The sequence below is a fragment of the Malaclemys terrapin genome, chromosome 17 (genome assembly GCF_027887155.1).
Source record: "Malaclemys terrapin pileata isolate rMalTer1 chromosome 17, rMalTer1.hap1, whole genome shotgun sequence".
Taxonomy (NCBI): Eukaryota; Metazoa; Chordata; order Testudines; family Emydidae; genus Malaclemys; species Malaclemys terrapin.
Window position 1 is genome coordinate 9,644,962 of NC_071521.1, and position 26,732 is coordinate 9,671,693.

Below are 26,732 nucleotides of genomic sequence, written 5' to 3' on the forward strand. Positions count from 1 at the left end.
TAGCTGCACCATAGATCTGATCCAATCTGGCAATTCCTGTAACTAATGTACTTGATACCAAAAGGCTGATTAGTCTAATTAGGATCATCTGTAGCACCGTTTTAACATTGCTGCCCTCTGGAATAATAGCTGCTTATATTGAGACACTGGGTATTTTTGTTAATAACTCAGCCACTTCAGTCTTAAACTCCCTGAGAACTCTTGGATTTATCCCATCCCTTGTCCTTGTATCCAGACTGAAAATGCCTTGTTCTTCCCCCCTAGAGCTTATTTTCTAAACCTTGAATCACGTACATTGTTTTCTTCTGAGCTCTTTCTTTCTCTTATTGTAGTGAACTTTAAGGATTCTAGTCTTAAGGGGTCAAAAGTGTACATGCTTTAGTTCATCTTTTGGCCATTTAAAAATTATTTTATTACATGCAGATAAATTCAAGCCTCTTAGGTAGAATTTTTTAACAATCCTCCAATCATTCAAGCTAGGGCATTAGTATATTCTCTAAAGGACATAATTAACATACTAATTGCATGAGATTTTTGAGAGCCGGGTTTGAACTGAGGGCAGGGGGTTACTGTTAAGTTGTTCGTTTGTTTGGAACTCCATGAATTGTTTTATTTTATTGTACTTCAGCAGCTCTGCTCTGAAAAGAGACTCTTTGGGCCAGAACCTTAACTGGTGTAAATCAATATAGCTCTGTTGGAGCTACATCCGTTTACTCTGGTGCTGTAAAAGTGACCATGTGAGGTTTAATGGTTATTGTCTCGATGATTTCTATGTCAGATGCATTCGGTTTGCCACCTCTCAAGCTTCAAGCTCATCCTGGTCTCTAAGCGTCAAAATGGTTTCTTTCCTTCTCAGGCATCATCATCAGAAGTAAACATTCTGTAGACCCCTATTAACTCTTGGTGGCAGCCCCATTGGACCAAGTGATGCCTTCAGTGACAAGGGTACATTTTGCACTATTGTTTCTTCATTCTGATACCTTTCTGTGGAGTCCTTTCATGCTTTCTGTCACGTCTGAAGTGGCTCATAACCGTGAGTGCCAGCCTCAGGGCAGACTGTCAAGAAGCAGGGCAGAGACCCCAAACAGGTTGTGTGTTCTATAATTAGGTTTCACCAACCCAGTAACAAGTATGAACTCCTAAGTACGATAATAGTGGAGTCACAGACCGTCCCCTGGGGCATTCCAGTCTATTTTGCCAGCCAGGCAAGTTGATCTTAGTGACAGTTGGTTGCTATACACCAATGGTCTCCAAACCTTTTACGCACAAAAAAACTTTTTGAATTTAAGTGCAACCCAGGATCTGCCCCGCCCTGCTCACTCCATCCCCCTTCCCTCCGTCACTCACTCTCCCCCACCCTCACTCACTTTCACCAGGCTGGGGCAGAGGGTTGGGTTGTGTGAGGGGGTGCGAGCTCTGGGCTGGGACTGAGGGGTTTGGCGTGTGGGAGGGGATGAGGGGTGCAAGCTCTGGGAGGGGCTTCAGGGCTAGGGCAAAGGGTTGGGGTACAGGAGGGGGTTCAGGGTGCAGGAGAGAGTATGTGATTCTGGCTCTGGAAGGGGGCTTAGGGCTGGGGCAGGGGGTTGGGGTGCAGGAGGGGTATGGGGTGCTGGCTCCGGGAGGGACCTGGGGGTTGGTGTGCGGGGGGGGTGCCTGCTCCCGCTGGACGGCACTTACCTCGGGTGGCTCCTGGTCAGCAGTGCAGCCAGGCTAAGGCAGGCTTCCTGCCTGCCCCAGACCCATGCTGCTCCCGGAGTACACCCCTGCGGCCCATGGGGTGGCGGGGGGGACAAGTGGCTCTGCGTGCTGCCCCTCCCTGCAGGCACCGTCCCCGCAGCTCCCATTGGCCACATTCCCCGTTCCCGGCCAATGGGAGCTGTGGGGGCGGTGCTTGCAGGCAGGAGCAGCGTGCGGAGACCCCTTCTCCCCTCCCTGGCAGCGGGGTTATGCTTGCTGCTTCTGGGAGCTGCGCAGGGCCAGGGCAGGCAGGGATCCTGCCTTGGGACTTTTAGCAGTTGGAGATTGCAAGTTGACTGTCAGAGGCTCCAGGAGCTTGTAGCCAATCCTATAGTAATTACCTAAGGGTTTATTAATTAAGACAAACTGAGAGAGTTATTACAAGGTTAAAGCAGGCAAACATATATACACAAATGAGTTACAGTGTATGGTTTCAAAAGGTGACAGAGTTGTAGTAATCTGTCAGCTCTGAATGACCTTTTGGTCTAACTCAGGTTGACCCTGGGGATCTCTGCTTCTGTTTCGTAGCTCCAGCCCTGTGAGAGTCCAGACAGCAAAAGACATGAAAACATTTCTTGTCAGCTATTTTAATGTCCTTCTTCCAGAGTTCAAGCTGATGGGATGAGCCTTTTTGCAGGTAGCCTCTTCATGGGCATAAGGAGCAATTAGCAAAGTCTTTGCATTGTGATGCCCCACCATGGCCCATTTAGTTTTGATAGGCCTACTTGATGGGCAGGAGAGGATCCCTCCTGACTGGGTTTGCAGTTTCACAGCAAACATTTTTGCAGTTACAAATCAAAAACTTCAATATTACCTTATAGCATGTGATAAAGAAATTATAAGATTAATGCCTGCAGCAATTTACAAGCATTTCATAAGGCCTACACACTAAACATACTGTTATAAGTAAGGCTACGTTTTAGTCACAGGTATTTTTAGTAAAAATCATGGACAGGTCACGGGCAGTAAACAAAAAGTCATGGCCTGTGACCTGTCCATGACTTTTACTAAAAATACCTGAGACTAAAACTTGGGCAGGGGGCCACGGGTGCTCTGGGGAGGAGGTCAGTCCGGGGGCATTCTGGGTGCTGGGGGAGGTGGCCCGGGATCCCACTTGTGCTGGGGGGGAGGGTTGGGGGGGCTGGCAGGGGCTCCTTACCTGGCTCCGCCTCCCTGCAGCTCCTAGGCAGCGGAGGGGCACAAACGCCAGCTGCCTCAGCCCCCATTGGCTGGGAACCACAGCCAATGGGAGCTGCGGGGGTGGGGCCTGCAGGTGTGGGCAGCGTGCAGCGCAGAGCCCCCGACCCCTCCACCACCTAGGAGCTGCAGGACCATGCCAGTGGGAGCCCCCAGCCCTGAGGTAAGCACCCCCCTGCATTCTCCAACCCCCTGCCCCTAGCCCTGAGCCCCCTCCCACACACCCAAACTGCTGCTGCTGGCCCAGGGGCTGCCCAGCTCGGGCAGCCCTTGAGCCAGCACCAGCCCCTGCAGAGGTCACGGAAAGTCACGGAATCCATGACCTCCATGACAGACTCATTGACCCCCATGACAGCCTTAGTTATAAGTCCAGTACCCATTTTACTCATGTTAACACACAAGTGAAACAGACTGTTTTCCAGCAATGAATTTGTCAGTGCTCAGCTGAGGCTGAAAGCCTTGGCAAGAGCTGGTACTCTGCCAGCGTCACACTCACTATAAATGCTGGGGAGTTTTAGTGCTGGTTGCTATAAAGAAGGCAAATGAGTGTTGGCCAGTGTTTTGCAAGACTTTCTCTCCATAGCTATTCCCTATGACGATTTTCCCCCACTTGATCCAAGACTTACGGGGGCTGCCATAGTTAGATATTACACTAACAGCACTGATGTGGTTATGAAATGGGCTCCCCGGCAGTGGCAGATGCTGTAGATTCTCTCGTCCTCAGGGGACGTTCAGCACATCACATGCAGTATCCAGTGTTTGTTTGCTTATGCGCTCCCAGGCTAATGGAGAGCTTGGAATTGCAGACCCTTTTTGCAGCCCCAGTCAATCCCAGGTATGTTTTCAAAGGGTATATTTACATTGCAGCTGGCAGCCAGTCTGGGTAGTCAGATTTGCACTAACTCAGCACAGGCTAGTATGCTAAAAACAGCAGTGTGGACACTGGTCCAGACCCTCTGTGTCTGAGCTCGGGTGGCTAGCCCGAGTCTCTGCCCAGCCCCAATGTCCACACAGCTATTGTTAGCCTGTATCTCTCTGTCTGGGCTGGGAAGCTCGATCCCATCTGCAGTGTAGACATACCCCAGCGGGTTTCATAATATCTAACTTTGGCATCTGGTCCTTAGTAGCCCAACAATCCTTAAACACCAGTTTTGAGTTGCTTTGGAGGTCGTTCTTTTTGCTGGTATTCCTTGCGAAGGATCATGTACAGTAAGTTGATTCCTTTGGGGCAATTTTCTAATAGGAAGAATTAGGGTTTCACTGGGGTTGAAATTCACCCCAGTGCCAAAGCCCAGTACAAGGACTAGACACTATCTAAAACTGTCTCAAGGGAGTCTATTTATATATGGAGCTATACCTATCTCATAGAGCTGGAAGGGACCCTGAAAGGTCATCAAGTCCAGCCCCCTGCCTTCACTAGCAGGACCAAATACTGATTTTTGCCCCAGATCCCTAAGTGCCCCCCTCAAGGATTGAACTCTCAATGCTGGGTTTAGCAGGCTAATGCTCAAACCACTGAGCTATCCCTCCCCCTTAAGTGTTGCATTAGCCTCATGTTGGCCCTTTGCACAGGGGTGAATTTCACACTGTATTAGGATCTGTTTGTGTAGGGGCAGGTAAAGTCCTCCATTAAGATACATTTTTCATTTCTATTTGCTCCTCTAGGCTCAGATGAAAAGCAGCCAGGTCAAGAAACGTTCATTTGCTGGAGGCTCAGGTGTTCCTTGGAAGGTGTTTTTCAAACATTTCATCCTTGCTAAGATTGGACTGTGCTGCGTTAATGACATCCCAGGGGCTGGCCAGGCATAGTTGGATGGCAGACTTCTAATTAAGAGGCACCCTTCATGGCTCCTGTCACGCTGTCTGGAGTGGCTCACAACGGCGAGTGCCAGACTCAGGTCAGACTGTCAGAAAATAGGGCAGATACCCCAAACTGGTGGTAAATTCTGTAATTAGATTTCACCAAGCCAATAACAAATGTGCACTCCCGGATCACTATTTTAGTCTTACAATGGAATCACAAACTGTTAGGCTCTCCAGTCTATCTTACTACCCAGTGTGATAGACCCAAATCAGTTGGGAACAGCAGAGTAGCAGAAGGGAGATATACTGGCCACTGGATAAGCAGTTTTCTGTTCCCTGAGTGACCAGAGCAGGGGCTGCTCCAGGCTAATAGACCACCTGACTCCAGTTAACCTACTAAGAGTCAGGTGAGGCAGTTAAGCACCTGACTCTAATTAAGGCTCCTCTGATGCTATAAAAAGGCTCACTCCAGCCAAGCCAGGGGAGAGGAAGTGTGTGCGTGTACGTACGTACGTAAAAGGCACTGGGAGCAAGAGGTCTGTAAGAATGAGTAGGTGCACTGCTGGAGGACTGAGAAGTACAAGCATTATCAGACATCAGGAGGAAGGTCTGGTGGTGAGGACAAAGAAGGTGTTGGGAGGAGGCCATGGGGAAGTAGCCCAGGGAGTTGTAGGTGTGCAACTGTACCAGGAGGCACTCTAAACAGCTGCAGTCCACAGGACCCTGGGCTGGAACCTGGAGTAGAGGGTGGGCCTGGGTTCCCCCCATACCTCCCAACTCCTGATCAAACACTGGAGGAATTGACCTGGACTATAGCTTCTACCAGAAGGGAAGGTCTCTGGACTGTTTCTTGACCCACAGGGTGAATCTGTGAAGTGAGCAAATCTGCCAATAAGCGCCGGACCCACCAAGGTAGAGGAGGAACTTTGTCACACCAGACACAGTGGACTTGATGATAAAAGATTATATAAACCAAAAACCACATTATATTAGGTTACTCCCAATCCCAAAGGGTCAGTCACTTAGCCCAGGTCAATGGATGCTCTCAATCTTACACCAAAGAGAACACAGGCAGCCAGTTTCTCTAGTAAACTAACTAAATACTTATTAGCTAAGAAAAGAAAATGAGAATTATTGAGAGGTTAAAGCAAGTAGAATATATTACAGGGTGAGTGTAAGTTTGTAAATCCAAAATGGTAGTAGAGATGTAGTAATCTGCTAGTTTTCCTTCAGTCTCTCAGGGTTACCCAAAATAACATTGGAGATCTCTGGAATGCTTCTGTGTGAGTATCCAAAAATAGTTCAGAGACACAAAATTGTTCCCTGAATCCTTATAGTTTTTTCACATAGAAAGCAAGCTGTCCATGCTTTTCCCCATGAGGGTTTCCTTTGCTGATGTGAGTGAGGAATGCATCTTGAATCTTTGACCTCCGATCATTACACTAGTGACCATTTGCTTTGAAGCTAGCCTCTTCTTCATTTGCATCCCTCCAAGGCTTCATCTGCATTTAATGTGTATTTATTTAGTTACAAGTATCTCTATCCTGCAAAGGCCTGCCATTAAAAGGATCATTCCATTAGTTTCATGAAGTTTACACATTAAGTAAGTTCTCATCTTAATGCTATCACACACTGTTGATCTAGAGTTAATTAAGTATAGATATACAGAATGTCATGCAATAGCATTCAACAGGTTACAGATAAGTGAAGTCAATATCATTCAGATTTCCTTTGAACGAAACATTTCTTTGATATTCACACACAAGTGAATTGGCCTATTGCTCTGACCTGAACTGGCCTGTTAGGGTCACAGTTCCTTCTGGCTGTCTTTGGGATGGATCGTTGTTCTGTATCCCAACAATGGATTTCCTCTTGGCTAACCAGTCCCACCTCCTTTGGGTCATTCTGCCATTTGGAGGAGGGAAGGGGGGGGGATGGTATTTAACGTCAGACAAATGTGAGTTTAAAAAAAACCCAGCACAATAATAGTCCCTATTTTTGGTAAATCTGGACAGCTGTGAGATTCAAGATCTGTCTTCCTGATTCCTAGTCTCTTGTTTGGCTCAATGTCACTTTCACTGTGGCAGCTTCTGCAGGGGCAGCACTTCTAGGGCAGGACAATCAGACCAATTCTTTTGCTGGCGTAAATGGGTGCAGCTCCATTGACTCCCATGGAGATTCACCCATTTATTCCAGCAGAGAATTTGGCCCTATTTTTTAAATTTATTAATTTATTCATGTAGAGCAGCGGTTCTCAACCGGGGGTCCGCGAGCCCTTTTAAGGGGGCCACGGGGCCCAGCGGCTGAAGCCCCGATCCCTGGCGCTCCTGCGGGACTGAAGCTGGGGGAGGCATGGGGCTGAATCCCGGAGCCCCGAGCCATGGTGCTCCCTGTGGGGCAGAATCCCTGAGCTCATGGGCAGAGTTGGGGATATGGAGGACATTGCCCCCCCCCGCGCAGCGCAAGATCCCGGCAGTTCTGGGAGCAGCTCCACCCCCACTCCTCTCCCCGCCCCTGGCCAGGTCCGAGGTGGGGAGCCGGAGCCGGGCAGTGTGGGGCAGCTGCTGCTCCAGATGGTGCCATGGAGCAGGCAGCCGCAGCGTTCCTGCCTCTCCTGCTGGTGCCCTGGGTTGAAGCTGCTCCTCAGCTCCCAGCCCCCTTTGCTCCCACAGAGGCAGCTGGTAAGAGCCCTCTGTTTGGGGAGACCCGGCTCTGTGGCTGGCAGAGCCTTCCGGGAACAGGGACCGCTGGGGAGTCCTCCCAGCGCACAGCCCCTAATACCTCTCTCCCTGCCCCCTGAGCTGTCCCCTGCCCGCACACAGCCCCTATTACCCCCTCCCGGTACCCTGAGCTACCCCCTGCCCACATACAGCCCCAGCTACCCTCTCCCTCCTCTCTGAACTCCCCCCCTTCCTGCACACAGCCCCAGCTATCCCCCTCCTCCCTGAGCTCCACCCTGCCCGCACACAGCTCCTAGCGCCCCTCTCCCTGTGTCCTGAGCTACCCCCCTGCCTGCATACAGTGCCAGCTACTCCTTCCCTACACCCTGAGCTACACCCTCCCTGCACCCTGAGCTATCCTCTGCCTGCAGACAGCCCCTATTACCCGCTCCCTGAGCTACCTCCCTTCCCACATACAGCCCCAGCTACCCCCCTCCCTCCTCTCTGAACTACCCCCCTGTCTGCACACAGCCCCAGCTACCCCCCTCCTGCACTCTGAGCTATCCCCTGCCTGCACACAGCCCCTAGTACCCCCTCCTGGCCCCCTGAGCTACCCCCTGCCCACACACAGCCCCAGCTACTCCCCTACACCCTGAGCGACACCCCTGCCTGCACACAGCCCCTAGCAACTCCCTACCTTCACCCTGAACTACCCCCTGCCCTCACACAGCCTCTAGTGACCCTGTCCCTGCACCCTGAGCTGTTTTCAATTTTTGAGGGGCTAAGCCCCCCACCTTTAAGTTATAATTTTTGGTTGCGCCCTCCCAGACAGGCTGGGCAGCCTGCTGAGGTGAGTGAGGGGGTGGAGGTGGCGCTCCCTCCCTGGGCCCTACCAGGCAGCAGTGGCTCGAGCCAGAACAAGGTTCACTCATTTTGTTACTGATTGTGGTGAGAAGCACAGAAAAGTCTGTCTGAAGCCAGATACTGGATCTGAGACCATAAAATTAGCTCTTATAACTGGGAAGATTGGATTTGCTCATGCCAGGGCATGATTTTGGGGATCCAATAGATGATGGGACTATATTTAAAGGGGGGAGTCCAGTGAGCAAACTGCCCTTCAGCAGAAGTGAAAATAGCCTCATGATATCCGAGTCTGTTGTTTGTCAGACGATGTTGTAACTTGAACCTTATTTAATCACAGCTTTCAGAAACCCGAAGGACTTGTTCTGCAAAGAAAATCTTTCATGGAAAGTAATCAAAACCAGGTGTTTATGTGAGAACAGAACATTTTTTAGCGTTGAAGGGGTGGGGCGGATGGATCATTTTTGTCTGGACGTACATACAAGTTAGTTTACCAGAAGTAAAGTAAAGCACGGCAGTATCCACTTGAAGCAAAGCCTTTGTGGAACCTGAGTAAGTATGAAAGAGTTGTTCGCTATTTTTCTGTCATTTTGGAGGCTGGCGTGGAATAGTGCATTAATTATATCTTTCCCGGGCTTGGTTTCACTTTCTTTGGCATTGAGTTTTGCTGCCCTTTGGCCCTAACGGGATGAACGGGTATATGACCAGGATGGTGAATGTTTCACACACAATGGACCAGATTCTGAACTCTGCTTATTCCAGTGTAAATCCGAAGGAACGCCACTGAATGAAGTTACTCCAGATTCAGAGTAAAACTGAGCTGGGAACCTGGCCCAATGAACTGATTGTGTTGCTATGTATGGACTCTTTCAAGGGAAAGTGTAGGGATTTATTTCATAACGAGATATTTTAGAGGTGTGTGGTGTTTACTAAAAAAATTAGTTAAATCTGAGCTAAAATATTCACAGCACACACAACTACATGCATTTTTCACAGTACATTAATTCAGCTAGTGAGACTTACGGTAGTTGTCCCCTCTAGATGCTCTGGTGAGGGGCACAGTAGAAATATCTAGGTCTGACAGCCTGCCTTACACTTCCTAAGTTAAATTCTCCACATAAAATTGCCATTGAATCAGTTGAGCAGATGCTGCCTGGGCTTTATTTGCAATGAATTAAACACAGGCTATGAGGGAGTGGATGACTGAGCGGAATGGGAGGGCGATATGGAGCCTTCTGTCTTCAACTTACTGCTTCAAATCCTGTCCAGTTTGGCTTTTGAGTTAGGTGGGGCGTCAGTCTAATTCCCAGCGGGCAGGTGGATGTGACGGGTTCGGTCACAGAGACCGCCTTGGGACTGTCACCTGACGGGCTGAGATTACCTCTGAGCCCATTTTCCCTGCCAACTTGGGATTCCAGAACCCTGCCTTGTTGAGCCAGCCATGCTAGCCTGCTGCAACACAGACCCTGGGTCTGGTCCACACCCCCAAAGCTGCAGACTTAACTGAACACAGCTCAGTCAGTTACCTGTGTCCAGCACCCAGTTCCCAATGGGATCCAGCCCCCAAATAAATCCATTTTACTCTGTATAAAGCTTATAGATTGGCTTTTGAGTTTGGTGGGGTGTCAGTCTAATTCCCAGTGGGCCAGTGGACACCTCAGAAAAGCTACCACCACAATCACCGTGAACTTCCTCCCATTGCCCTCCCCACAGCAGAGAGGCTAAGGCTGTATGGGCAGAGGTGCCTTGGCAGGGCATTGTGTGTGGAGGTCATGTGGCCTGTGGTGCGCACACCTTGCATGGAAAGAAGGTGGTGAGCTGAGTAATTCCTGGTGACTGAGTTGTGGGGAGTCTGTACGGGACTGTAGACTGCAGGAGTGATGTCCCAGCCCCCAGTGAAGTTAATGGGACCATTGCTACTGATTTCACGGAGGTCAGGAGTTTAGTTTAGGCCGCAGTGAGCCGCGAGAATGCCCACTGTTGCACAGCATAAATCTAATAGTAGTGGGATTCTAGCAACGGTCCTGTGAAAACACCACATGGACACACGAGTTTGAAAGGCCTCCTCCTAATCTTTTATCCATCAATGTCACTGGAGTTGAAGGTGCTGAGGACTGGGCTCCAAACCAGCCTCGCAGTGTCTTCCTGTTCCGCTGCTCTGACCACATGGCCTCTGTTGTGGCTTCCCCTTTTTCTCTGCAAAGAGTCCAGACTGCTAATCTTCAAAGCACCTCCTGACTGTGCCCCTGCCTATCTCCAGCGCTGCCCTCCTTCTTTCTCTCTCTCTCTCGTCCCTTCTTCCATGCTGCCTGGTTAACTGCTGCTAAGCAGCCCACTACTTCCTGCCTGCTACAAGCTCCTGGAAGCCAGCAGGTTCTGTGACCCATCCAAGCTCCCGTGATCAAACCACAGGCTGGTTGGCCTGTGCTGTATTGTTCTGTCTCATAGCCACTTGTGCCTTAACTGTAGGGTGACCTTATTTGTGGAGAAGGTCACCTTTTTGGTTAGCAGACTTTGTCTAATGGAAAGCACCATGTGTCCTTAGAACTCATCATAAGGCTTTGGAGTGGATGGGCGGGAAGGCCTCTCTGGTCCATCCAGTGCTATGTGTTATGAGGATTATACACAGCACTCAGAGCGTCAGAAGGGCATTTTCATCAGAGTCACTCCAATAAGTGCAAGTCATCTCTGTTAGTATGAAACATGGTCGTTTCAGTCAAGTCAAAAATTACTTAGACGAGTTAGATGTCTTCAAATCACCAGGGCCTGATGAAATGCATTCTAGAATACTCAAGGAGCTGACTGAGGAGATATCTGAGCCATTAGCAATTATCTTTGAAAAGTCATGGAAGACGGGAGACATTCCAGAAGACTAGAAAAGGGCAAATATATAAAAAGGGAAATAAGGACAACCTAGGGAATTACAGACCAGTCAGCTTAACTTCTGTTCCCCGGAAGATAATGGAGCAAATAATTAAGCAAGAACAGATCATGTCAAACCAACCTGATAGCTTTCTTTGACAGGGTAACAAGCCTTGTGGATAGGGGGGAAGCGGTAGATGTGGTATATCTTTTGATACTGTCTTGCATGATCTTCTCATAAACAAACTAGGGAAATACAACCTAGATGGAGCTATTATAAGGTGGGTGCATAACTGGCTGGAAAATCGTTCCCAGAGTAGTTATCAGTAGTTCACAGTTGTGATAAATGAATTGGGGGGTAGCTCCCTTTTATGGACACCCAGCCAGCCAGTTAGCTATAAAGTCCCTCTTGGTGTCTGTTCTTTGCTTGCCTTACTTGTAAAGGGTTAAAAAAAAAAGTCCCCCAGGTAAAGGAAAGGGAGTGGACACCTGACCAAAAGAGATAATGGGAAGGATAGAGCTTTTTAAAATGGGGAAAAAAGCTTTCCCTTTGTCTCCCTGTTGTTCTCTCTTGGCTGAAGAGATGGGGCAGCAGGAATGCTGTGTAGAGTTTGGATCAGGTATGAAAAATCATCTTCCTTACCTAGAAGGATTCATTGGGACAGGGAATGTTTAGATAGACACGATCAGGTTTATTTCTTTATTTTGGCTTGTGGACTTCCTCTGTGCTAAGCTCAGGTATTTTTGTTTTCTTTTGTAACATTAAGCTGGACCTCAGGGAGCCAGGCCTGGTGTTTAACCCCTTTTCAGTTGCTCTGTAAAATCTAGCAATAGCCTGATTTTCCAGATGTGTTTCCGTTCTTTTTTTAAATAAAATTTACTTTTTTTAAGAACCTGATTGGTTTTGTGTCTTAAAAAGTCTGTGCGTGTTTTTCACTTAGTTGGTGGCAACAGCTGGGTTTCCCTTTAGTTTGTTTTCTTCCTAGCTGTCAGAGTGGTTAAGCACTGGAATAAATTGCCTAGGGAGGTTGTGGACTCTCCATCATTGGGGATTTTTCAGAGCAGGTTGGACAAACACCTTTCAGGGATGGTCTAGATAATACTTAGTCCTGTCTTGAGTGCAGGGGACTGGACTCGATGACTTCTCGAGGTCCCTTCCAGTTCTATGATTGAGTGCCTTTTGGTTGTACTATCTAAGAGCCTGACTGGGCCCCTCCTGCCCACATTCACTGAGTAGTACCTTACTGCAGGAATATTTCCTTGCAATGTTGCCAGCCATGAAGGTTCAAAAATCATGAGTTAGACCCCCGCAAAAATCATTAGATTGGCTCAAAAATAAATCTTTTGGGGGCTTTTGATTTGCCTTCTAGTCTTGGAGCTCTTAGGGGAGTCATGTTTTCAAGCTTCCTTTGCAATCAAGAGAGACAGCTTACTTTTTTTAAAACATGCAAGCTGAGATTCTCACCTCATCACAGGACTCCAGGAGCTGAGGCTTGCGGAAAAACACAAGACTCGTCATAAAATCGCACGAGTTGGCAACACTGCACTGGACTCCTGGCAATGCTGAGCATTATGCTTTGTAGTGTTTGCAGGATTGGGCCCTGCTGTTATCGTTATGGGCTGGCCTGCAAACTGCACTGCCCCAGAAATAGCTTCAGAGACACCCCAGTTAGGCACAAATCCCCTAGTGCTCGCCTCCTGCACTGGGGCAGGGAGCTAAACCGTCTGCTACAACTTCTCCAGCCCCCAGCTCCAGCCAGCTCTGTGAATGGGCCTGGGGAGGTATTGTTCTGCCCCTGTATGCACAGCTGCCTATTTTTGGAGGGAGGCAGTGCACACAGTCCTTGCTTCCTCCCCCTCTCCCCGAGCTCCCTACCAGCAAACCTGGAGCTACAATCCAAGCAGGTCTTACCCAGCCATGCTCCCCTACTCCCCTGCCTGGCTACATAAGAACCAGCCAAAAACCTAGCGCTATAACCATTTAAAAAAACACGTGTTCAATCTTTGTACCCAGCAGCTTTGCCTATGCTCTGTGACTGCCTGCTGCATGCCTTTGCCACCCTCCCTCTGCTCCCGTCCTCCAGTAGCTTAATGAGGCTACAGAAAAAATCTTTGCACTGGGTAGGCCCTGGATAAATATAGTGCGTCATTCTCCAGGGCTGTCGGGCTGTCATCGTTTCCCAGCACGACGTTAAAACATGGAACAGGCTGAAAATTGTTGCTCTGGAGATGAGACGTCTTATGCCAAGACTAACCCTGGGCTGAGTGTTTACCCTTGGTGGGTAGTTGTTATTCCCCCTCTAGACACCTTGGCTGCAATGCAGTCCCCGGAAACAACCGCGGCTGCAATGCAGTGCTCTGTTACCACTGTAATCAGGAGAGGCAGGTCTGAGCACAAGAGAACAGCCAGAAGGGAAGGGCTGATAGAAAAGCTGGTTTAGTTCCTACTTGGGGATCTGCAGAACACTCAGGTAAGCGTCCGGAATTGCCAAACGTGAATCTATTAGGATTTTAAATGTCAGGATGCCCTGATTTTTCTTTATTGGGAATTGGTGCTATTTCTTGGCAAGCGCTAACTCCTCCTGTCAGGATACTATGGAGATGGGCACCATAGAAATGTGTGTATGATAATAAAGAAACTTCAACTGCTTTCTGCTCCCCATCTCGTAGGAGTGAAATTAGAAATGGTCAGATACTGAGGAGTGCATCTAGTGCATCGCCCACTCTCCCCTGGGCCCGTGCAGGATGGATCCCCGTTGTACATTCTCCAGTGCTGCGTGGGCAGGTGATATCCAAGCACTGTTTACAGCTAAGGGGCAGCTCCATGGTCAGTCCCCAGCAGAGGCCGCTCAGGGCATAGGCAAGCTAGGCAGCTGTCTGGGGCAGCAGATTCATCAGCAAATTGAGATGTGACCCACCGGGCACTAGTTGTCTGTGTGCCCCCTGCTGATGCACATTAACAGTTCATTAAAGCACTTTGAGATGGTCCCTCCATAGTGCCTCCCAGGACATGGGTTGCTTTCTCTAGTGTCCTGCCCCATCTACCCCCTATGTCCTATTCCCCCACCCCATCTGCCCCATGATCTGCTCTCTGCCCCGTTTTCCTAGCCTCTGTGTCCTAGTCTCTCCCTACCCCATTTGTCCCTCACTACATCCTGAACCCCACCCTCTGTGTCCTGGTCTCCCCCCGGTCCCCATCCCTACCCCATGTCCAGACTCTAGTCCCCCTGTATTATCCCCCCATTGTTCCCCCATGTCTTGCATCCCTGGGAGCTGCAGTAAGCACCGCCAGGACCCCGGGCCCCAAACCCCCTGCCCCAGCCCAGTGAAAGTGAGTGAGGGTTGGGGAGAGCGAGCGACAGAGAGATGGGGGATGGAGCAAGTGATGATGGGGCCTCAGAGAAGGGGTGGGGGTCTCAGGACAGGGGGCAGGGCAGGGGTGTTCGTTTTGTGCCATTAGAAAGTTGGCAACCCTAACCTGCACTGTATGGTGTTTGGATTGACACTCAGAGGGATGTCTTGGGATGGGGTTGCCAGAGCCCACCTGGGGAGGGTGCAGCAGATGGAGCCGAACGCTGCGAGTCCCAGCATATGGTGCTCTTGGGGGCAGATCTGTAATGTGGGCCTGGGTAGGGCTGCTGGCTCCTTTGGGGCCCCAGTGGCAGGGTCCTTCCAGAGAAGGAGGAGTTTGCTGCTATATTTGCCGCTCTGTCACCCTGAAAGAGAACTGACTGGGGGTGGGGACAGGGAGCTGCAGGGTTCACGTCTGTCTGCATGAGGCATCCTCTTTGAAACGTGGGTGCTGTTTTAAAGGAACCACTTCGGTCCCATCCACATTTCTACCAGATCCCGGGTGTGAGCAGAGGTCGCTTACCCACCCACCCACTAGGCCAGGACTGTAGCCAGGTTTAACACCACCGTTTGATCCAGTTTGTGTGGACCAGACTTGAGGGGGCTCCGCCCCTTACATTCCTGCTGGGGTCTATGTCCCTGATCTCTGGGCCTCACACACAATTGTATAAACCTGGCACCCATGTTAAAGAACTGCCAATGCTCACAGGGTGCACACTGTCTAATAGAGGGGGGCAGCACACTGAAGTCCTGTCTACAGGCCTGCTGGCAGGGGGTGCTGGGGGAGAGGGCAAAGGGGGCAATTGCTCAGGGGCCCGGGCGATTTAAAAGGTTGATTGTCTGGAGCGGCCACGGGGGAGGGATAGCTCAGTGGTTTGAGCATTGGCCTGCTAAACCCAGGATTGTGAGTTCAATCCTTGAGGGGGCCACTTAAGGATCTGGGGCAAAATCAGTACTTGGTCCTGCTAGTGAAGGCAGGGGGCTGGACTCGATGACCTTTCAAGGTCCCTTCCAGTTCTTGGAGACAGGATATCTCCATTCATTCAGACAGCAGCATGCTGGGCTGCCAAGCCAGGAGGGAAGTGCCTTGTGTTGCCCCAGATCAGACCTTCCAGCTGATTAAGGAGTGACTCAGGGTTGTGTCAGGGCTACAGAGACATTAGAGATCCATTGTTATCTAGTGTGTATTACAGCTCTCATCTGTTCCATATTACAGGGTGTTACCTTGACTATGGCAGACCCCAATTTGCCTTCATCTCCTATGCACCTGTGCTGGGATCTTTCTGCCAGGGGCAATTATGGGCCCGTGGAAGTTGGTGTCTACATTCTACAGTGATGACTACATTAGCTGTCCCTACCCTCTGATATCACTGAGTCCAGCTGCTTACTAAGCCTCAAAAAGAGATTCGAGCTTTATCTGAACAAGTGGCTTCATGCAGGTTCGGATAAAATTAGGAGCGCTATCAACCCTCAGGCTTCAGGACATAAGCAAATGAGCCAGGATCAGGAAAAACAAAGAGGCCTTGTGGCATCTTAGAGGACCTTATATATAAATATACAGCACATGAAAAGATGGGAGTTGCCTTACCAAGTGGGGAGTCAGTGCTAAGGAGGCCAATTCAATTAGGGTGGATGTGGCCACAATAGTCTATTACAGTATAATTAGCCAGGGCATTGTGGCCATAGTGAGGTTTCTCTGATGCAGCTTGGGAAGACTGCTGTAGAGACTAGCTGGACTCTCAGTCTGTTGCTGTCCAATCCCTGTTAGATGCCTGGCCTCAGAGAGGATGAATTAGAACTGTGAGATAAAATGAGCTGTTGAGCATTTCATGCTTCCCTGTATGTCCCTTGCTGTGGGAGCTTTATACCCAGTTTGAAGACCAGTGCCTAATCTTTTGTCCATGGCCAACTGAGAGCTGGTGGGAATGGAAATTTGTCTTTTTTTTTTTTCTCCACTTTAGGAGACATGACTTGCTGGAAAGTGGTGAAATCTGTTCTCATACTCTGCCTAATCCTCATTCCCATATTTGTCTGGTAAGTATCTACTGCTGGCCTTACTTCCCCACTGACAGACTCTAGGAATGCTCACAGGTAAACACTGCTAGTGATGCATCACAAATCACTTGGAGGGAGACTAGGTATTTTTTTTATTACTATTTATAGTTTGCAGGTATTTCTGGCCCTGGTATAATGGCTGTCATGCACCATTCCGGAGGGGGCTGTATGTCACCAGTGGGGAAGGGAGCCCTATATATTTAAATGGTTTGCAGTCTGTTAAACACTTTGATGTAAATAGTAATAATACTTATCCCTTATGTTAAAGCTGGATCCTACTGGACATCAGCCGTTCATGATGCCCTTTCACATCTGAACCGCAGTAAATTATAGCCCAAACATAATTTGGGGTATATCCCTGTCCTCTGCATCAGCTGGTGAATTGGCTAGATAACCTAGCAGGCCTTCTCAGTCTCTGTGCAGGATTCTGAGAAAACCTTTGAAAATCCTGTCAAGTGCTGGAAAATGTCTTCCTATCTTTTAATGATTTCTCCTGTTACTTGCAGGATGACAGTCTGGAATGGGCCAGTCCACTACCTTCCATACTACCTTCCTTGCCCAGAAATCTTGTAAGTATCCTGTCTGAGACAGAGCTGAAATGAGGATTTACCTAAAGTCACACACTGAGTCTTGGCAGAGCTGGGACTAGAACTGAGATCATCTAGTTCCTGGTCCTCTTCTCTGCCAACTGGATTATTATTATTTATTATCTATATTGCTGCAGTGCTTAGGAGTCCTAGTCTTGGAGCAGGACCCCATTGTGCTAGGTGCTGTACGAACACAGAACAAAAAGATGGCCCCTGTCCTAAAGAGCTTAGGCCCAGATCCTCACCGGTAGTTAGGCCACTTACTTCCATTGATTTCAATGCAAGTTAGGAGCCTAAATACCTTTGTGAAGCTGGGCCTTACATCTAAGTAACCATAGGACCATAGTGGCCTTCTGTCCTTAGTCAGTGGCCTTAGACAATATCATTCCCCACCCCGTCACCGTCTATTGTTCTTGTTGAAGATCCCATTACTTAGAAATGGGAAACACTACATTCTGTAGAGAGAATAAGAATCTAGACATTTCAGGTTGCTTCTCAATACACCCAGCTTGAAACATTCACTGTCCATTAAGATGTATACGCCTCTGCAAGACATTTTATACTGGGATCTGTTCCAGCTGATGGACTAGCTCCCTTCCCTTTTCTTTCTTTAACGGGTCATGTGTTCATAGTTTAATAAAGGCACAGAGAGCTGCGTGCAATCACTCTGCCGCTCCCTCGCCTGTAGTTCCCCATCTCCCTCTGGTATTTTTTTTTTTTACACTCCATAACCATGTTATTTGGCTCTGTAAAGCAATTGGGGATACAGAGTGTACGAAATCAAGCAGTTCTGAATGGCTACAAACAGTGCCAACCTGCTGTGTGAGCTCAGCATCTGCCCATGTTACCTTTAAACAAATCTAGTGCAGCGGGTGGTGAAAGGAAATCAAACCGAGGGCATTTTGGGTAAGCCGTCAGGTAATGAAATCCAAGTAGGCTGTGAATTTGTGGCTTCGTGATGCTGGAAATCACCCCAGGCTGCTTTGTAAATAGGTTTGATGCTGGCTGCAGCAATGCAAGATGCTGACCACATGACAATGAAAGCTGTGCTAGCCCAGGGCAGATGCGGTTAAGCAGTGATCGGTCAGTTCTCAGAAATATAGGGGCAGGTTCTCTGCTGCCTCTCCTGAGGGGTCTAGAGCAGGGGTAGGCAGGCGGGCCGAAGGCAGCACGCAAGCTGATTTTCAGTGGCACTCACACTGCCCAGGTCCTGGCCAACGGTCCGGGGGGCTCGGCATTTTAATTTAATTTTAAATGAAGCTTCTTAAACATTTTAAAAACCTTATTTACTTTACATACAACAATAGTTTAGTTATATATGACAGACTTATAGAAAGAGACCTTCTAAAAACGTTCAAATGTATGACTGGCACGCGGCACCTTAAATTGGGGTGAATAAATGAAGACTCGGCACCCCACTTCTGAAAGGTTGCCGACCCCTGCTCTAGAGCATAGCACCTGTGGGGGAGAGGGCAGGGTAAAGGTGGCTATAAGCTGCCCTCGTTCTGGGCAGCTGCACGGGCCAGGATGCCCCTGACATAAGTTAGAGCAGCTCTGGGGTCTCGAAGCCTCCCCATGGCTGTCTGTGGCCTGGATGCTCTGGGCGTGCCCCATGCCTGCTTCCTATGACAGAGCCTGCAGTGGGGCAGGGGGTAGTGGAGGGCTGTCTACATCGGCCCTCTGCTGCTCCTGTGGCCAGTGGAATTCTCCTGCAGCACCTCGACAGTCCGAGTCGGGGGTGGAGTCAGCACTGATCAGAATCTATAGTTTTCTGTTTTGTCTTCCCTCCATTACAGGTTAGAATTTAGCTTTGATTTTGTGTAGCTGCCCGGTGCTGCTGGGATCTGTAAACGAAGCGGGATTCTTCGTGCCCCTTAAGTTCTCGCCAGTAATGAACAACTGGAACTTTGGTGTCCCATAGTGTTGTTGGTGCAGAGGAGAAGCCGGTACTCGCTGTTCGGGCGCTGCAGGGCTAAGAGGAGGACAAATGTCCTTTGGTCAGCAGATGGGAAGTGCTGAGTAGCACTTCCACTAGCGTTCCAAGGGGGCTTCAGGGGGAACACTTGTGTACGTGTGACTGCACGTGAGTCAGGCTCGGATTCCCTGGCCCAACTCGCCTCCCTTTACATCACAAACCCCGTCTCTCCCCAGGTGAAAATTCTTCCAGTAGTGGGGGGTGCCCCAGTGGGTACAGAGCCAGTGATGTGCAGTGCACTCTGACAGTCCCTTGCTAGCCTCTATTCCATTGGCTTATTGCCCTGAGGCTCTAGCCTTCTCCTGATTTCCCCAGAGAATCTGGGAGCTGTAAAGGACTCCCTGAAAGCACCCCGTCTCTCCCACCCCATGGGGTTGCGTAGCGAGGTGCCATTTTAAAGGAGTGGTTTCTCTAACTGTTCTTGAAGCTTTACCTAGGGAGGCAATGCGCACAGCCCACCACCAGGCAATGCAGTGTGGGGGGTAGGAGCGACCAGGGCCTGTGCTTTGAGGAGTATTTGGTGCAAGGACTAATCCTGAAGCTGACCTGCCCCGTCGTGTCAAGGAGAATGTACAGACCTTTCCCTCTTTCCTTCTTCTCGTGCAGCTCCATGAAATTACAATATGCAGAAGAGAAGCCCGCCCAGCTTTTCCCCGAGTAAGCACCAATCTTTGTAATGTCTCCCCTTTGAAATGCTTTTCCTCTCCTCCAGGCCTAATCCTCCATTATTCAGTGGGTTTTTGTTCTCCTCTGCAGGCTATCTTATCCTCAGCCCAGATCACTGGATCAGAAGTAAGTTTCCTCCCAGGACAGCCTGATTCTGCGACCCCCCCCCCCCGATGCGAGTAGCACCACTGACCTCAATTTGGGGTGCTCGGGGGTCTCTTGGGATCGGACCCTTTAAGATGATGGGTCAGGTTGTAATACCCTTAATTGCACTGAATATATGAGTAGGCTAATTGAAGTTAATGAGGCTACTTGTGGAGCAAGATACTACTCAACATGAGTCACGGTAACAGAATACAGCCTCATGACAACGAATGGATGGCTGTGTTTCATCCCCAGGCTGATGCATGATTTTCCAAGTAGTTTGGTGTTTGGTGTCTTTGGCCCCATTCTCTTTTAATCCTCCTCCATTAGCCAATGAGGAATGACTAGTTAGGTGCTCAGATGCTACAGTGATGGGCAACAGTATAAAACCCCAAGAGAGGAAGTTTCAATTCCCTTTGGGTACATCATTAGGATTTGGAAGGATCCTTGCAGTGCATTTCCAGGGTGATGACTTACCAGATGGAAAAGTGCAGTCACTAATCTCCCCCTGGCTTCCCCTCTGCAGGAGTAGGCCCAACCGGAGCAGTGTGTCTGACGCCCCTAACAAGTTCCCTTCATTAGACACCATTTTAGTGTGTGTGTGTGTGTGTGTGTGTGTGTGTGTGTGTGTGCATCCCAATTGCTGTTTTGCTAGGAAACATTGGGCCTAATTCTCCTCTCACTCATGCTGGTGTAAATTGAGAGTGTCTGCAGTGAAGTCAATGGAGTTATATTGGTGTAAGTGAGAGGAGAATCTGGCCCATTGTATTTTATAGCAGCTTTAGGTGTGAAATGTTTCCGAGGGGGGAGGGGAGCTAATTAGTGGTTACACATGCTACCCTGGGTGTACAAATACCATGGAGAATGAGTCACCCAGAGAGATCCAGTGAAGCCCTTTGTAATGAAAGAAAATGTGATACAAGGGATAAACTTACTCCCAGGGTGTCCAAAAATAAGACTTCCGGTAACTGATCTGGAAAGAGAAGATCTTGATTCAGTGAATGTGTTTTCTACATACAAAACCAAATTCTATTCTTTTGCCCCCATCAGTTCCTGACTTGATTTTGTCTCAATTGCCTTAGACTCCCATAACGTACAAGGAAGTCACCCTCAAGGCTCCTCAAACATTGTGTCCAGTCAGACTGTAGTTCAGCTGCAGCGGAGTCAGTGTAAAACACGGGCCACTGAGCTATTCCCCTGGTTCCTTGAACCCAGCTGACATGCCCTCTGTGGCCTTAGGGGATCTGGGCTGGAAGGTGGGGTTGGGAAGACAGCTGGATATTGGCATAGTCCCAAAACATGGCCAAACAAGGCTTCTGTTAAGTCTCTGCAACAAATAGCTGTGGGGCATAGTCTGGAGAAGATTCTGGCGGGCCAGGGCCAGGCGAGCATCATAAAACATATCTCATTAAACACTCCAGAGCCTTTGCAAGCAGCCCTTAGTATAGGAAGAAGGATAAAATGTAAATGAACTACTGCAGTCAGGAGTAACAGGCCTCTGTTACATGTGCATGAGATGCTTATGGTGCCCAGGTGGAAGAGGGTATGGATTTCACGTAGCTTTTGTTGCATGTCTGAATGCTGGGCCAGATATAAAAACATTAGCTATGATCCGACATATGAAAACTACATTTCCAGGCTGGGATAATACAGTGCCACACCAGATTGTCTTTTCATAACCATGGCAACGGGGCCGTTTTGTTTAATTTTAATAATTTTACATCTATTTTAAATCCATATGCAGCAACCCATATAAGGCCTGCAACAAATATAAGGAGGGTATGCGTGGCCTCCCCCTGTATGGAGTTCGGTGGCCCTGTGCAGAGATCCCATGGACTTAAGTACGACATAAGTGGAGTATGGACCTTTTGCTGGCCCCTCTGTATAGGACTGGATTTCGCCCTAGGAGCAGAAATTCGAAGCCTGATGTAGCCTGCTCTGAGTCCTCATGCAATGAGGTGATGGAAATAGCTGGAGAGACTCATACAGACATGAATAAGGCTGCGTGTCCATCACAGAAGTCATGGATTCCGTGACTTTCCGTGACTTTTGCAGCAGCCAATGTGGCTGGCTTAGGGGCTGCCCGAATACTCAGGCAGCCCCTGGGCCAGAAGCAGCAGCAGTTTAGGTGTGGGAGGGGGCTCAGGGTTGGGGGTTCAGGGCAGTGGTTACTTGGGGGGAGGGGGAAGGCTCCCTGTCCATGACTTTTACTAAAAATACCCGTGACTAAAACGTAGCCTTAGTTCTGAAGCCTCCAGGCTGCTGTGAGGGAAAACTCACAATGGGTGAGACTGGCACGTTTCATGTACAGTGGAACTTGAAGGGTTAACTATTGACTTCACACATGCATTATCCAGCATCTCTTTCACGGCTATACTGGGCTCAGACCAAAGGGGACTGTTTCCTTTTGTTTACCGCCCTTCTCTTCTTCCTTCAGGCGCCTGGATGTGCTGACTCTCACGCCTTGGCTGGCTCCCATTGTTTGGGAAGGAACTTTCAATTCCGAACTCCTGGACAGTGCCTACAAGCCATTGAACCTCACCATAGGGGTGACAGCCTTTGCCATTGGCAAGTAAGTGTCGCCCAAAGGCTCCGGTTCGTGAGGCAAAAGGCTCCTCCCAGCCAGCATTGTCCCCAGCATTGGTCCTGCCATAGATTGGTGCCCTGCGGGTGTGGAGCAGTGAGACCAAGAGGGTGGAATTAAAGGAGTTGTTCAGGGAAGAGAGAGCAGACTAACACGGTCAGGAACAACCTTTTATGCAGGCTCAAGTTTCCCCTTCATAAAAGTAAGGGCCTTGTAGCCTGTTGGTAGCAGTGGCACTGGCTAGAGCCTGGACTGGTGGACTCAGCTAGAAATAGGCATCATCATCATAGTAATACCTAGCTCTTCTATCACAGTTGTCATCAGTAGATCACAAAGGACTTTATGCCATTAGCCCCATTTTACAGATGGATAAACTGAGGCATAGCGTGGGGAAATGACTTGCCCAAGGTCACCCAGCAGGCTAGTGACAGAGCCAGGAGTCTGGTCACCCTACTCAGACTTGATCATCTCCAGAGGCTGGCGTGCAATAACCTACTTTGCCAGCCATCAACCCCCAATTTTAGAGAATCCCAGGAACATCAGATGCAATGTCACGCAGGCTTTAAATTAAACGTGTGGTTTTGGTGCTGAGTGTAAGTCAAATGACTCCCCAGTGACTTCCCCCATCTGCCAAACTGGAACCATGCGGGTGATCATTAGACAGTCTGAGAAGAGACCCCTTCTGTGATGGAAAGACCTGCTGCATGCTCTAAGCCAGGAGCGTGTGTCACCTCTGCCCCATACGATCATTTACAGCCCCACAGATCAGATTGATGATGTGTACAGTGCAATGGAGGTGCAATTACAGTATGTGTAGACACACCCAAGCTAGCTTTAGTCAGGCTAGCTCGGGTGCTAATAGCAGTGAAGCTGTGGAGCACGGGCTGTAGTTGGCTTCTTGGCTGGCGAGTGCATGCTGCAGCCCGTGCTGCCGCAGCTTTGCTGCTGTTGGGACCTGAGCTAGCTAGATTAAAGCTTGCCCATGTATGTCTACACATGTGGCAGTCACACGTCTGACTGTAGTGTAGACATACCCTAAATGGCCACACAGGCTGTAAGGCCACAGAGAAGCACAGTCAGCAATTTTAAAAGCCTATCCCAGATTCTCTGTAAGAATAGCAAGAGCTGGGACATGTGGGATTTCTAGTTCACTTCAGGTAGTTGACTGGCCAACGCATGTTCTTTATTGTCTCTCTGCCCTCAGCTAAAGTAGTGCTATTCCAACCTATTGCACTTGTAACGTGTCCATCGTTATAGCAATATCTAGGCAAAACTCTTCCTACCACATCAGACTGTCTAATAAACCTGGGCCATGGCCCCTCTGCCCTATGGTGCTATTCATCAATGCCTTTGTGTCTGCACAGGTACACCATGTTTGTGGGCCGCTTCGTGGAGTCGGCGGAGAAGCTTTTCATGAAGGGCTATCGGGTGAACTACTACATCTTCACCAATGACCCCCAGGTGATCCCCAGAGTCCAGCTGCAGCCCGGCCGGAGTCTCAGCATCGTCCCCATCAAAAAATACTCTCACTGGCAGGAGATTTCCATGCGCAGGATGGAGGCGATAAACAGGCACATCGCAGAAGTGAGCCACCGGGAGGTGAACTACCTCTTCTGCCTGGACATCGACATGGTGTTTCACAACCCATGGGGGGTGGAGACTCTGGGCGAGATGGTAGCGGCCATGCACCCTGGGTACTACAACGTCCCTCGCAGCCAGTTCCCTTATGAGAGGAGGAGCTCTTCCGCTGCCTTCATCCCTGACAGACATGGGGACTTCTACTATGCAGGGGCCGTCTTCGGCGGGCTGCTCAAGCAGGTGTACGAGTTCACCAGGGCCTGCCACATGACCATCCTGGCAGACAAAGCCAATGGGATCATGGCGGCCTGGCAGGAGGAGAGCCACCTCAACAAGCGCTTCTTTTCCCACAAGCCCTCAAAGCTTCTCTCCCCGGAGTACGTGTGGGATGACACCAAGCCCAAGCCACCTGAGGTGCGCCTGATACGCTTCTCCACAGTGAATAAGGACTACAAGGAGATACGGGACTGATGTCAGGCCCTCTTGGAGGTGTCTAGCCCTCTCTTTTTTTAAATCATGCAATCAGGCCCTTGATCTGCTGCCAGTGCGGGATGTGTCCCAGTCAGTGTTTTGGATTGTGGAGCTGGCACTGGGAAGGGCAGGTGGTTCTTTCAGCTCAGGGATGGTGTAAGGTACTTGTTGAGAATGGTGTGATGATGCCATAGTGATGGTGACTCCTTGATCTACTTGATTCCTCTTCCCTGTAAATCTGGGGGCTGCCATTGCCTGGAGGGTGGCCTTTTGCCAAGCGATACCAAAGTTTAGAATCCCCTGTGTGCTGGTTTAAAAGAAAAACACCCAAATTGTAGTTTGGTCTGAGACTGGGCAATAAAACAACCATCACCCCTGTCAAACCTCAGCCCTGAATGGAAAGGGGCAGTTAACTTTCATGCTCCAGAAGTGTCTAATACCTTAAGCAAGGCTCAATTTGTAATTAGCCTGGGGAACTCATTGCCACAAGGTATTGTTGAGACCAGGAATTTAGCAGGATTCAAAAAAAGATTGCACATTAATCTGGATAAGGAGAATAGCCACAATTATGGTAAAAATTTAAAAGAATAAACAAGGAGGGAATATTAAACCTTCATAATGCAGGGCATAAACCAACCTCCAATGAGTGGGGTCCTGAGGAAGCTTTTCCTGGGAGCAGGTTTTTCTTTAGTTGCCCCCCGCAGGGTTTATTGCACCTTCCTCTGAAGCAGCTGGTTCCAGCCACTGTCAGAGACAGGATACTCAACTAGCCAGAAAAATGATCTTATCCTCTCTGGCATTTCCTATGTTCCTCATATCCAGCCCAGTTTTGCGGACCCAAGAGATCTGAACTGATCAGATACAGGTCAGGCCAGCATCTGAATGTCTGCGTGCATATCTCAACCAAAGCCAAGCTCTGAACCTTTTCAAGGGTTCACATGTCTCTGTGGATCACTCAGTCTTCTCTGGTAAAGAAAATTTGTCATTGAGGTGTCCAGGCAGATCCCACTATTCAGTCCATTCCGGTGTTCCTAAGCTCTGTGAAACAAATTGGCTAGAAGCTGCCGGGTTGCCGGAAGTAGACAGTAACATCTAATGTGTTGTAGCAAATTGGTTAATTTTGCTTTGTCTTATTAATGAAATACTGTAGTGAAAGGGCAAGTTCTACTCTGGGGCTCCCTCCTCCAGCTGAATAACCGTCCCGTGGCAGTCAGCGGAGGGGGAGTGGAGGTGGGCCGAGGTTACTATTTGTTTGACATGAGAACAAGGAGAAGCCGATCTTGTTACTGTGCAGCCTCAGAACCCGACTCTTCCTCTGGAACCAGAAGAGAAATACAACTGCAGGTAAACAACAATCACCTGCAACGGTGGCTGCCTAACTAAGGCTCACATGCCACCCACTGGGCTGAAGCACCTGTGCCATAAGCATCTTTCAAATAGCTCCTGAGGCACGCGACCAAAGAAGAACGCACATCTTTGCCACGCTCATTTAATGTGAGCAGGGAGAGGGACCACGGGCAAGAGCAGAGAATGCTGGAGCACAGCTCTGCTCCTGCACTGGAAAGCAAGGAGGGGAGGGGGCAGAGGTGATGGGGCTAAGCTGTCTGTTTCCAAGGAAACCGTTCAAAAAAGACTCATTTGGCAGGAGAGGGAGAGAAAATGGGGAAGAGGCAGCTGGCTGCTCTTGCCGCAGATAATTGCTAAATGGCAGCGAATCAAGCGGTCCATTTCCAAAGGCGAGTGGCGTACGAGGCTATTCCAGTCTCATGTTTGCAGGCTCCGATTGTCACTCAGGTGTGTCAGGGTGGGCATTTACCTGCTGCAATGCTTGTTAGCAAGTCCCTCGGCATGCCCATCAAACGTATAACAACAATGGAAAACACTACCCCCCCCCCCCAATCATCACCAGCTGGACACATTGGGCTCCCTGTGATGCTTTCTTCATTAGTGCTTGGATGCTGAGGTGAGAGACACCTTAGAGATCTATTTGGATCCCCTATTAAAGTGCCCACTTTGGAGAATTGTGCTCCTTGTCCCTTCCTCGGATAGGGTGACCAGACAGCAAGTATAAAAAATCGGAACGGGGGTGGGGGGTAATAGGAGTCTCTATAAGGAAAAAGACCCAAAAATCGGGACTGTCCCTATAAAATCGGGACATCTGGTCACCCCACCTCAGAACTAAGCTCTGCATGGACCAGGAG

The 26,732-nt window shown here is 49.3% G+C and overlaps 1 protein-coding gene across 9 annotated transcripts; it reads left to right on the forward strand.

Annotated features, from left to right (window-relative positions):
• The first annotated feature begins 900 nt into the window (after window positions 1-900).
• On the forward strand, window positions 901-24,976 carry GBGT1 (globoside alpha-1,3-N-acetylgalactosaminyltransferase 1 (FORS blood group)). Of its 9 annotated transcripts, XM_054007805.1 has the most exons (10): window positions 901-945; window positions 4,600-4,832; window positions 8,599-8,810; window positions 15,688-15,910; window positions 16,433-16,505; window positions 17,033-17,095; window positions 19,695-19,745; window positions 19,845-19,880; window positions 22,336-22,470; window positions 23,847-24,976. In XM_054007805.1, exons 5-10 carry the CDS (start codon window positions 16,438-16,440, stop codon window positions 24,529-24,531), a joined length of 1,038 nt encoding a protein of 345 aa, XP_053863780.1. In that variant the 5' UTR covers window positions 901-945; window positions 4,600-4,832; window positions 8,599-8,810; window positions 15,688-15,910; window positions 16,433-16,437; the 3' UTR covers window positions 24,532-24,976. The 9 variants fall into 9 exon arrangements, with proteins under 9 accessions (XP_053863780.1, XP_053863778.1, XP_053863779.1 ...); XM_054007803.1 differs by lacking the exon at window positions 15,688-15,910; XM_054007804.1 differs by lacking the exons at window positions 901-945; window positions 4,600-4,832; window positions 15,688-15,910 and having other exon boundaries at window positions 8,079-8,810.
• The last annotated feature ends 1,756 nt before the right edge of the window (window positions 24,977-26,732 follow it).

What these genes read in the sequence shown, in the direction of transcription:
- GBGT1 (XM_054007805.1), top strand. Translation starts at nt 16,438, where the DNA reads ATGACTTGCTGGAAAGTGGTGAAATCTGTTCTCATACTCTGCCTAATC. An exon ending in CTTCCTTGCCCAGAAATCTT is followed by an intron (nt 17,096 to 19,694) that starts GTAAGTATCCTG and finishes CTTCTCGTGCAG; the next exon opens with CTCCATGAAATTACAATATG. An exon ending in CCCAGATCACTGGATCAGAA is followed by an intron (nt 19,881 to 22,335) that starts GTAAGTTTCCTC and finishes TTCTTCCTTCAG; the next exon opens with GCGCCTGGATGTGCTGACTC.